At 44.7% G+C, this 13,025-nt stretch overlaps 1 protein-coding gene across 7 annotated transcripts in view; it reads right to left on the bottom strand.

Moving 5' to 3' along the window:
• TECPR2 (tectonin beta-propeller repeat containing 2) overlaps positions 1–13,025 on the bottom strand; it is a 137,946-nt gene that overhangs the window by 20,748 nt on the left and 104,173 nt on the right. For all 7 annotated transcript variants that reach the window (XM_045397017.3, XM_073998287.1, XM_045397019.3 and 4 more), the window contains one exon: positions 12,581–12,729. In XM_045397017.3, the coding sequence (XP_045252952.1) occupies positions 12,581–12,729 (149 nt within the window). Of the gene's footprint in view, positions 1–12,580; positions 12,730–13,025 lie in introns of those variants that run through there.

The raw sequence follows: 13,025 nt of genomic DNA, 5'->3' as shown, positions 1-13,025 counted from the left end.
GACCAGGAGATTGAGACTGTCCTGGCTAACATGGTGAAACCCTATCTCTACTAAAAATATACACACAAAAATTAGCTGAGCGTGGTGGTGGGCGCCTGTAGTCCCAGCTACTCCAGAGGATGAGGCAGGAGAATGGTCTGAACCTGGGAGGTGGAACTTGCAGTGAGCTGAGATCATGCCACTGCATTCCAGCCTGGGTGACAGAGAGAGACTCCGTATTAAAAAAAACCCCCAAAAAACAAAAAAAACCCCAGCTCTACAGAGGTATGTTGACATACAATGAAATGCACACATTTAAAGTACATAATTGGGTAAGCTTTGACATATGCATATACTCATGAAGCCACTGCCACATCTCCCCTTTGAAATTTCTGCCAGGCCTTGAGTAAGTACTGATCTGACTGATCTGTGCTAGCATTTTCTTTTTTTTAATTTTAATTTTATTTTTTATTTTTTTGAGACAGAGTCTCACTCTGTTGCCCAGGCTGGAGTTCAAGCAATTCTCCTGCCTCAGCCTCCCAAGTAGCTGGGATTACAGGTGTGCACCACCACACCTAGGTGACTTTTGTAGTTTTAGTAGAGATGGGGTTTCACCATGTTGGCCAGGCTGGTCTTGAACTCCTGACCTCAGGTGATCCACCTGCCTTAGCCTCCCAAAGTGCTGGGATTATAGGCATGAGCCACAGCACCCGGCCTGTGTTAGCATTTTCTAATATTTTATATAAATAAGTTTGTTTTTGAGACAGGGTGACGCTCTGTCGCCAAGGCTGGAGTGAGGTGGCAGTCATCATGGCTCACTGCAGTCTCTGCCTCCTAGGCTCAAGGGATCCTCCCACCTTAGCCTCCCAAGTAGCCAGGACTACAGGTGTGCACCACCACACTCAGCTAATTTTTGTATTTTTTGTACAGATGGAGTTTTGCCATGTTGCTCAGGCTGGTCTTGAACTCCTGGGCTCAGGTGATCTACTCGTCTCAGCTTCCCCAAGTGTTGGGATTACAGACATGAGCCACCGTACCTGGCCAAATTTTATATAAATGAAATGATAACAGTATGTATTCTTTGTCTGGCTTCTTGACTCAGCATAATTATTTCATCAAATTTAGAAAACTTTCAGCTGTATTTCTTCTTCACATCTTTTTTTCCTGTCACCCTTCTTCCCTCTTCTTTTAAGACTTGGATTTCATTTATGTGAGGTCACTTGAAGGGGTCTGTGCTCACTGATTCTCTGAACATTTTCTTGCCTGTTTCCCTCTAGGCTTCAATGTGGATGGTTTTTCACTGCTGTGTCTTCAAGCTCACTAGTCTTTTCTTCTGCAAATTCTATGCTGCCATTAATCTCATCCAGTGCATTTTTCAACTTAGACACTGCAATTTTAATCCCTACAAATTTGATTTGAGTTTTTTTTTTTAGAGGCAGGGTCTTGCCATCTTGCCCAGGCTCATCTTGAACTCCTGAGCTCAAGCAATTCTCCCAGCTCAGCGTCCCAAAGTGCTGGGATTGCAGGCATGAGCCACCACGCCCAGCTTGGAGGTTTTTGTTATTGATTTTTTTTTTTTTTTTTGAGACAGAGTCTTGCTCTGTCACCCAGGCTGGAGTGCAGTGGTGTAATCTTGGCTCACTGCAACCTCCACCTCCCAGGTTCAAGTGATTCTCATGCCTCAGCCTTCTGAGGAGCTAGGATTACAGGTATGTGCCACCACGCTTGGCTAATTTTTGTATTTTTAGTAGAGATGAGGTTTTGCCATGTTGGCCAGGCTGGTCTCGAACTCCTGACCTCAGGTGGTCTGCCCACCCCAGCCTCCCAATGTGCTGGGATTACAGGTGTGAGCCATTGCGTGCCTGGCCTAGCCTGGAGTTTTTGTATCTCTCATTTTTCTACTTAACAGGCTGAATCTCTCTACTAGCTTCTTGAACACATAAAGGTGTAACAACTGTTTCAATGTCCTGTCTACGAATCTTACCATCTGTATCGTTTCTGGGTCAGCTCCTATTGATGGATTTCTTCCCCCTTCATTGCAGGTTGTATTTTCCTGCTTCTCTGCTTGTTGGGTAAGCGTTAATTGGTTGCCCATGTGAATTTTATCTTGTTGATGTTGGATATTTTTGCAATCTGTAAATATTCTGGAGCTTTGTTCTGAGATGCTGTTAAGTTACTCTGAAACCGTTTGATTCTTCCGAGTCTTGCTTTAAGCTCCAGTAGGTAGGACCAGAGCTGCATTTAGTGTCAGGCTAATTTTGCTCCATATCTGAGGCAAAACACTCTTGGGCATATGACCTACTTATGGGTGCATGTGATCTGTCCAGCAGAAGACCCCCTGGTTGGTCACAGGGAATTGTTTCACAGGCTCCTTCCTTAAACGTGGTCTACCCAGGCCACTTGCCTGGCTTCAAGCTCTTCAAGAACGATGCCAATGCCTTAGCCCAGGCCTCCCTGCCCTGGCCTGTGTCAGCCTCCCAATACAGCCCCTTTCTGCACCCTGGGCAAGGGTGCCTTCTGCTCAGTGCCTATACTTCACGTCCCCTCTGCTTGGAACACCCTCTGTCCTGCCTGCCTGCCACACTCCTACTTGCCTTTTTTGTACCAGTGCCACCTCTCGTGAGATCCTCTGACCACTCCAAGGCCCTGACAGCACTTCCCTCTCCAGCTGGCTCCATGGCACTCTGCCCACAGCTCTAGAAGCATAGGGGCCAGTGGTTTGCGTGTCTCTACGGTAGCCTGTGAGTGTCCCTGGATGGGGCTGTTCTTGCCGCTGCTCCGTATACTGTGGGCCTTGAGGATGAGGGGCTGCAGAGGCCCAGCACAACCACTGACCACCCTGAGACCAGGAAACTCGCTTTGGCCAGGCCTTGCTTTCCTCACCTGCAGAAGTGGCAAGGTTACGTGTTTTCCAGTCTCCTTCTAACTCTAAAATCTTTGTGTGGGGCAGGGGGAAGGGGGGACAACCTACTGGGGTTCAGATTTATATGGGCTGGGTAGGTCAGAGATGTGCCTTGGAGAAGAAAGGCTGCTCAATGACCCACAAAAGATGGGTCCCTTGTAAAATATACATATTTTTCTCCCTGATCATGAACAAGTTTTCCTGCCCGTTATGAGAAAACATGGTAAATAGAGAAGAGTATTATAATCACTCATAATCTCTGGATCAAAATAGTCTTTTTTTTTTTTTTTGAGATGGAGTTTCGCTCTTGTTGTCCATGCTAGAGTGCAATGGCGTGATCTCGGCTCACCACAACCTCTGCCTCCCGGGTTCAAGCAATTCTCCTGCCTCAGCTTCCTGAGTAGCTGGGGTTACAGGCGTGTGCCACCACACCCAGTTAATTTTGTATTTTCATTAGAGACGGGTTTCTCCATATTGGTCAGGCTGGTCTCGAACTCCCGACCTCAGGTGATCTGCCCACATCAGCCTCCCAAAGTGCTGGGATTACAGGCATGAGCCACTGCACCCGGCCTCATAATAGTCACCTTTGCTGTAGTTTCTTCTAGGTTTTCAGTGGGAAATTATTTTTTATTTTTATTAATTGATTGAGACAGGGTCTTGCTCTGTTGCCCAGGCTGGAGTGCAGTGGTACAAACATGCTCACTGCAGCCTTGACCTCCTGGGCTCAAGTGATCCTCCCACCTCAGCCTCCTTAGTAGCTGGGACCACAGGTGCACGCCACCACATCTGGCTAATTTAAAAAATTACCTGTAGAGACGGGGTCTCACTATGCTGCCTAGGCTGATTTTGAACTCCTGGGTTCAAGTGATCCTCCTACTTTGGCCTCCCAAAGTGCTGGGATTATAGGCATGAGCCACTGCACCCAGCCTAGTAGGATTTTATAGTTTTGTTTTACAAAACTGGAACCACACCATAGACGCCATTTCAGAGTCCACTGGAAGCACAGTAAGAACAGACAACTCTTCCACTCAAGCACATAGGGCACACAGAATGTGAAACTTCGCACCAACTATGCTTGCGTTAGAGGTACCTCTAACACAGACAGAAAATTCTCTAACTCAAACAGCAAACTCCAGACTCTGAAGATGCTAAACACAACTATAAATATTTTCTCCAAACCCTTCCAAGTGTTAGCAAGTCTGAAAACTGAGTCATTTGTTTTGAGTACTTTGTTAAAACTTTATCGCAAAACTACTACAGGTGGTATCTTCCCAGAGAAGAGAATAGGACAATGGAACTAAATAGAGAAGCTGATGCTAATTTTAAAGATTTCTGTGGCTTCACTTCAGGTGCCCTTGAGCATCTAACCCCTGCCTCCATTTCCATTTCCACTGCAAATACATCCTCTATGCAGATGAAGAAGCTCAAGTCGAAGAAAAAATAAAACAAAGTGGAAAGATGTAGAACATCATCAAAATACATAAACCCCGCTTGTTCTCCAATCCTCAGATTCAACCAACTCTTCTGACTTCCAGTCCTCAGAGTGAGCCCCCGTCTCCCCTCACTCCTGGGCTCATTTTCAGGACCCTCTGCGATGTAAAGATTTGCACGTGTAGGCTTTGTCCTAAAATACGTGTGAGGCCACTAAGCCTATGACATGTCGCCACAACCTGGTGCTTGCTGCAGATCTTGGGCCTCAGAGCCATAGGAGGGGCAGAGGCGGGTGTCACACACCTGGGTCTATGTCCCAGTCCTGCCGCCTGCCCGCTATGAGGTCTCAGGCAACTTTCTGAACCTCTGAGCTAGGGTTTTCTCCTCTGTCAAATGGGGAAAGATGCAGCCACTTCCCAAGTTGTTGTGAGGACTGAGGGAAAGATATACTTCAGGCATTAGCCTGGCACAAGGCGAGTGCCTGGCAGCAGAACTTGTCTTCACTTCTGATCTCAGCAAACAATTGTCAGTGCCAGCAGCCTGGGAGAAGTGCCTTCCTCAGCCCAGGGGAGCCTCAGCAGGGGCAGCACCTGGGAGCTGGAGGCCTGGGTCCCCGCCTGGGCTTGGCACACACTAGAGTTGGGATCCTGGGCAAATTGCTCAACTGTTCCGGGTAACAGATTTCCTCGTAAGACAGGGAGAACCACTGACTCTTCTGTTTCCTGGGGCAATAAAAGGGTTAGGGATCAGGCAGTGCTTGGCAAAGTGCAGGAGAAAGGCCTGTGTACATGTGAAGCCTGACTCCTTTCCCACAGAAACCAACTTCAGAAGCAATTTGTATCTACAGAATCCGTGGCAAACCGAATGTCTTCCAGAGCATGCTAAAAGCTAACTCAATGAGAAAATGTGGCTCTATTCAGCAGAACTACTTGAAATAGTTCATGCTTAACATCCCATTTAGCAATCACTACTTTATTCAGAGCACAGCTTTGAGGTCCTTTCATGTGAATTTGTTCTATTTTGGCCATTTTCCTGGGCAAAGCTGTTGATCACCACAGTCAATAGAGCACTTTAAGCAAAGCTTTCTTCCCCAGTTTAGCTTTGCTTCCTAGAGGTTATTCTAGAGTCTACATGGAGACAGGAACAGCAATTTGTGGTTGCACACAGTTCTCCATGTAACCCTTTTGCCAGGTACCCGTGTGGCCCCATGGCTACAGATAGGTACACACAGCACAGGCAAGAGTGGCTCCAGCCCCACTGAGGACTGAGCCCAGCAGCTTCCCGCCTGCCCTACTCTCCAGCATCCTGGCCTCTGGCTTGCTGGGAAAAGGAGGAGGTAAGGCACATGGGCGCTCAACCCACTCAAGGATGTTCTTTCCACAACATATCCTGCAAATCTCGCTCTTGCACTCAGCAGCCCTTTACTAACACTGGCCTGCCTCTGCACTGGGATCCTACAAACTTTACAGTCCAGTGTTACCACAGGTCTTCCATATGTACGTGGTAATTGTGACAAATATTCCTGGGAGCTCCCAGAGGAATATCACTATCAAGCAAAGCACTGTGCACAAGAATGTGTGGAGGAAGTAACAGAGTGGAAATAGAAGAAAGAGAGAATAGAAAAACAACAGAGAAAAAGCAAGAAAACCAAAAGGAGGTGTTTTGAAAAGAGCAACAAAATCGACAAACCTTTAGCTAGACTGACTAAGAAAAAATGAGAGAAGATTCAAATTCTTCTTCTTATTATTATTAGAGTCGTGCTCTGTTGCCCAGGCTGGAGTATAGTGGCAATTGGCAATAAAATCAGCAATCATAGCTCACTGCAGCCTTGAACTCCTGGGCTCAAGCAATTCTACCTTAGCCTTCTGAGTAGCTGGGACTACAGGTGCACTACTAGGCCCAAGAAATTTTTTTTGTGTGTGTGTGGTAGAGATGATGCCTTGCTATGTCGTCCAGGCTAGTCTTGAACTCCTAGGCTCAAGTGGTCTTCCTGCCTCAACCTTCCAAAGTGGGATTACAGACATGAGCCACTGTGCCCAGCCAATTCAAATTATTAAAATCAGAAAGAGGAGACATTACTATCAACTTCACAAAAATGAAAAGTATTACAGAAGAATACTGTGAACAATTGGATGCCAACAAATTAGATAAAATAGATGAAATGAACAAATTCCTAGAAAGAATAAACTACTTAGATTGAATCAAGAAGAAACAGAGGCAGGGTACAGTGGCTCATGCCTGTAATCCCAGCACTTTGGGAGGCCAAGGCGGGCAGATCACTTGAGGTCAGGAGTTCAAGACCAGCCTGGCCAACATAGTGAAACCCCGTCTCTACCAAAAATACAAAATTAGGCTGGGCACAGTGACTCACATCTGTAATCCCAGCACTTTGGGAGGCCGAGGCAGGTGGATCACAAGGTCAGGAGATCAAGACTATCCTGTCCAACATAGTGAAACCCCATCTCTACTAAAAATACAAAAATTAGCCAGGCATGGTGGTGCACGCCTGTAACCCCAGCTACTTGGCAGGAGAATTGTTTGAACCTGGGAGGCGGAGGTTTCAGTGAGCCAAGATTGTGCCATTGCCCTCCAGTCTGGGCAACAAGAGCAAAACTCCGTCTCAAAAAAAAGAAGAAGAAGAAATAGAAAATTCTGAATTGGCTGGGTGCAGTGGCTCATGCCTGTAATCCTAGCACTTTGGGAGGCTGAGGGGGTGGATCATTTGAGGTTAGGAGTTCAAGACAAGCCTGGCCAACATGGTGAAACCTCATCTCTACTAAAAATAGAAAAATTAGCTGGGTGTAGTGGTGCATGTCTGTAGTCCCAGCCACTAGGGAGGCTGAGGCAGGAGAATTGCAAGAACCTAGGAGACGGAGGTTGCAGTGGGCCAAGATCACACCAATGCACTCTAGCCTGGGTGACAGAGTGAGACTCCATGTCAGAGAAAAAAAAAAAAATTCTGAATAGACCTACAATGAATAAAGAGATTGAATTAGTAGTCAAAAAACTTCCCACAAAAAAAGCTCAGGCCTACATGGCTACATTAATTCATGGATGGGATGATGAATTCTAACAAATGGGGTTTAAGAAATAAAACCAATCTTTCAAAAACTCTTCCAAAAAGTAGAAAAGAAGAAAACACTTCCCAATGCATTCTATGAGGCCAGCATTACCTTGATACCAAAACCAGACAAACACATGACAAGAAAACCAAAGACCAATCTCTCTCATGAATATAGACACAAAAATCCTCAACAAAACTTTAGCAAACCAAATCCAGCAACGTACACACACAAACGATTACACATCATGACCAACGGGGATTTTTCCCAGGAATGAAACTGTGTTTCAACATATAAAACTCCATCAGTATAATGTATCATATTAACAAAGGAAAAAAAACCACAAGGCCATCTCAATAGGCATAGAAAAAGCATTTGACAAAACCCAACACCCTTTCATCATAACAAACACCAAACAAACTAGGAACGGAAAAAACTCCTAGAATTCCTTCTAGGAATAGACGAGAACTTCAACCTAATAAAGGGAGCCTAAGAAAACACAAAGCTCACATCATATTTAATGGTAAAAGACTGAATGCCTTCCCCTTAAGATCAGAAACAAGACAAGGAAGTCTGGAACTGTCCTAGAAGTTGCAGCCAGGGCAATCAGGCAAGACAGTAAAATAAAAGACATATAGATAGGAAGGAAGAAGTAAAATTATCTCTATTGGCAGACCATGTCAGAAGCCATGATCTCATCTATAGAAAATGCAAAAGAAATCTGCAAAAACCTGTTAGACCCAATACACAAGTTTAGCAAGGTTGCCAGACACAAGATCAATATACAAAACTCTATACTAGCAATGGGCAATCTGAAAATGAAGAAAACAATTCCATTTACAATAGCATCAAAAGGAATAAAGAACTTAGAAATAAACTTAACAAGAGCAGTATAAAACGTATACTCTGAAAACTACAAAACATTGGTGAAGGAAAGTAAAGAAGATCTAAATAAATGGGAAGACATCCCATGTTCACAGACTGGAAGATTTTCCAAATTTATCTACCGATTCAACACAATTCCTTTCAAAATTCCAATTAGTATTTTTTTTTTTTGCAGAAATTGACATACTTATCCTAAAATTCACATGGATGTAGGAGGGGCTCCATGTAGCTGAAACAATCTTGAAAAAGAAAAAGTTAGAGAATTCATACTTCCTGATTTCAAAATTTACAACAAAGCTAAGTACTCAGGACAGTGTAGTATAAGGATAGATATACACAGATCACTGGGATATAACTAGGAGTCCAGTAGTAACCCTTTATATTTACAATCGATTGATTTTGACAAGGGTGTTAAGATAATTTAATGTGGACAGAATAGTCTTTTCACTAAATGGTGTTGGTACAACTGAATAGCCATATGTAAAAGAATGCATTTGGACAACTATCTCATATCATATACAAAAATTAACTCAAAATGGATGAAGCACTTAATGTAAGAGCTAAAACTATAAAACTGCTAGAAGAAAACACAGAGGTAAATCTTCGTGACCTTGGATTAGGCAACTAAAAGCAGAAGCAAATGAAGAAAAAATAAATAAACTGGACTTCATCAATATAAAAATTTTTGTGCATCAAAGAACATCATAAAGAAAGTAAAAGACAACGCACAGAATGGAAGAAAATACTTGTAAATCATGTGTCTGATAAAGGTCTAGTACACAGAATATATAAAGAACTCTTTTTTTTTTTTTTTTTAAAGATGGAGTCTGCTCTGTTGCGCAGGCTGGAGTGCAGTGGCACATCTCAGCTCACTGCAAGCTCCGCCTCCCGGGGTCACACCATTCTCCTGCCTCAGCCTCCTGAGTAGCTGGGACTACAGGCGCCTGCCACCTTGCTCGGCTAACTTTTTTTGTATTTTTAGCAGAGACAGGGTTTCACCATGTTAGCCAGGATGGTCTCGATCTCCTGACATGATCCGCCCGCCTTGGCCTCCCAAAGTGCTAGGATTACAGGCGTGAGCCACCGCGCCCGGTCAAGAACTCTTATATAGAACTCAACAGGCTGGGCATGGTGGCTCACACCTGTAATCCCAGCACTTTGGGAGACTGAGGTAGGTGAATCACAAGGTCAGGAGTTTGAGACCAGCTTGGCCAACATGGTGAAACCCCATCTCTACTAAAAATACAAAAATTAGCCAGGCATGGTGGCGCATGCCTGTAATCCCAGCTACTCAGGAGGCTGAGGCAGTAGAATCACTTGAACCCAGGAAGCAGAGGTTGCAGTGAGCCACGATCACACCACAGCACTCCAGCCTGGAGGATAAAGCAAGACTCAATCTCAAAACAAACAAACAAACAAACTCAGTAAAAGATAACACAATTTTAAAATGAGCAAAAGATTTGAGGCTGGACGCGGTGGCACATGCCTGTAATCCAAGCACTTCGCGAGGCCGAGGTGGGTGGATCACCGGAGGCCAGGAGTTTGAGACCAGCCTGGCCAACATGGTGAAACCCTGCCTCTACTAAAAAAATATGAAAAAAAAAAAAAATAGCCAGGCATGAAGGCACATGTCTGTAATCCCAGCTACTCAGGAGGCTGAGACAAGAGAATCACTTGAACCCAGGAGGCAGATATTACAGTGAGTGGAGATTGTGCCACTGCACTCCAGCCTGGGCGACAGAGTGAGACTCCATCTTAAAAAAAAAAAAAATTGAATACACAGTTCTTGAAAGCAGATACACAAATAACCAATAAACACATGAAAAGAGGGATGTTCCATCTCATTAGTTATTAGGTCAGTGCAAATCAAACCACAATGAGATACCACTTTACAACTACTGCGATGGCTACTATTAAAAAATTAGACATATGAAGGCAGTTCCTGAGACCAGAAAAATAAAATACCAACAAAAAACTGCAAAGGCCAGGCGCGGTGGCTCTCACTGGGTGTAATCCCAGCACTTTGAGAGGCCGAGGAGGGTGGATCACCTGAGGTCAGGAGTTTGAGACCAGCCTGACCAACATAGTGAAACTCCATCTCTACTAAAAATACAAAATCAGTTGGGCATGGTGGCGCATGCCTGTAATCTCAGCTACTCAGGAGGCTGAGGCAGGAGAATTGCTTGAACCCGGGAGGCAGAGATTGTAGTGAGCCAAGATTGCACCATTGCACTCCAGACTGGGCAATAAGAGTGAAACTCTGTCTCAAAAAAAAAAAAAAAAAAAAATTGATGAGGATGGGAAAAACGAGAACCCTCATATCTTACTGGTGGAACACAAAACGGTGTAGCCACTGTGAAAAACACTTTGACATCCTTAATAAGTTCAATACGTAATCGCCATATGACCTGCAATTCCACTTACAGACAGACACCCAATAGAACTGGGAACATACATCCTCCCTAAAGACTTGCACCCAAATGTTGACAGCAGCATTATTCACAGTAGCCAATAAGCAGAAACAATCCAAATGTCCATCCACTGGTGAAATGATAAACCAGTGTGGCCTATCCATACAACAGAGCTGTTATGCAGTCGTAAAAAGGAATTAAGAACTGATACATCTACAATGTGGATGAACTCTGAAACATGATACAAAGTGAAAGATGTCAGATAAAAAAGGCCATACAGTATATGATCCAATTTATATAAAATGTCTAGAATAGGCAAAGTCATAGAAATAGAAAGCAGATGAGTGGCTGCCATGGGCGGAAGGGCTGGTTCTGTGAGAAGAGGAAGTGACTCTAATGGGTGAGGGTGTTTTTTTTGGAGTGATGAAAACGTTCTGGAATTGGATAGTGCTAACTGTTGCACACTCTGTGAATATGCTAAAAACCACTGAGCTGCATATTGTAGAAGGCTGAAATTTTATGCTATGTGGGTTGTAACTTAAAAGGAACAATATAAAGTAGTTAGAAGGAAAAAAAGGAACATATTAACAGTGGTGTGTCAAAGGAGTCCACCTGGGTGCAGGCAACCAGCAAATGTAAGGACAATAATGAAACTAACGACAAGCAGCTTGCTTTTCATAATCACTGTACCCTAGCAGTGCTAAACACGGCAGTGATAAAGGCTCCTCTCTGCAGGGCGGACTGCTCCCTCTGGGCCACTGTGAGTAGTCACTGTGCGCAGAGGGAAAACGGAGCATGTGTTATACTTCATTATGTACAACCTCATGTTTGCACAGTGCTGTATCATTCACACAGGACTGTCAGAGACATTACCATCCCCATAACCCTCTGGAGGAGGAAGACCCACCAATGAGGACGAGAAGCCTCCCTGTGGCCACGACTGCTAGTGGCGGCCTCCACAGAGCTCTGGAGCCGAATACCGATTTCAGCAAAGGGCCTCCCACCAACCACACTCCCCAGGGCTGGTGGAAAGACTGGGGTCCTCATCTCTGAGGCCTCACCATGACCAAAATGTAGACAGTTAGGCACAAAGGCATGTACCCGACTCTTTACCTCTCTCCTGACTCCACTGAAGGTTTCTCTGCCCAACAAGGAACCATTCCTCCCCGCCCTACTGCTGCCTCCACAACTGGCAACTTCACCGGTTTCCCAACAGAGTTACCAAATAGGGACTAGCGGGAGTCTGGGCAAATAAGTCTCAAAAAACCACAGCCCCCAGTTATAAACTTCAACAGAAATCTATTCAGCATGGGAACCAAGCCTGTGAGATCTTTTAGGGTAACTAGATAGTCCATTCGAATCAGACTTCTGCTTGTGAGCTGGGTGCTGGAGGTCAGGAGAACACAGACCGTGCTGGGATGCACTGTCAGCTGAAACACGGCAGGAGCTGGCCAGCGGAGGGCCAAACAGGAAACGGAATTTCTTCAACAAACCAGGAGAGGCACTCAGCATTTTCTCCATGACAAGATTGACTTTTACTTTCTTCTTTATACTTCTGGGTACTGATTTATTATCATTATTATTATAAAACAGAGGTTCCAAAATATAGGCAGATTTAAAAAATAATATTCACTTAGTAAAAAGTCAGAAACAAAACATTGTTATTTTGAAAGAGAAAATACATGTGTTGACTCATAATCTGTAACCATCTGTTGTTCAGTTCTAAACTTCACAAATTCCGAATTCCAATTGTGATCTTGATGAACGAGAGTGTGTAGACCCTGTGGGCATGGTTCCCCGCATTTGCTGGGAGGCCTCTAGAGGCTGTGGGGATCCTTTTGCCCAGTACCAGCACCCTCACAGTTTCTGTCCTACTGAGGAATGAGTTCCACCAGCTAACTTCTGCTTACCTGGACAGGTGGCTCAATCATTATCCAGGCTGGAAGCATGAGACTGGGATTCAAAGGCTGAGTCCCTACACGGAAGTAAACTCCACCCCTGGAATCACAGGCCCAGATGTGCTGATTTCCACATGCCAAGCTTGTCAATTTCACAGCTCCTGGAGACAAAGAAAAGTACACACACTATAATTACTTTTGTACAATGACTAATCTTTCATCTAATCTATGAACTTTGATTTTCTACTTCAAAGAAAGAAATGAGGCTGCATTTGCAACTGAACTTGGACGCTGAGTCATCGGATCTGTCCTAGTCCATCCACATTGGCTGTGTGGACTCAGCTGGGCTTGAGAACATTGTAACTCAAGAGAGTAATGATGGCCTCTGGCCACTCTGCCACCTGCCAGGTGCCACACGGCACCTCTTCCAGGCAACAGGCAAAGCAGTCAGGATACT

Source organism: Macaca fascicularis, chromosome 7 (assembly GCF_037993035.2).
Source record: "Macaca fascicularis isolate 582-1 chromosome 7, T2T-MFA8v1.1".
NCBI classification, from domain to species: domain Eukaryota; kingdom Metazoa; phylum Chordata; class Mammalia; order Primates; family Cercopithecidae; genus Macaca; species Macaca fascicularis.
This window is presented reverse-complemented; position numbering and strand designations above follow the sequence as displayed.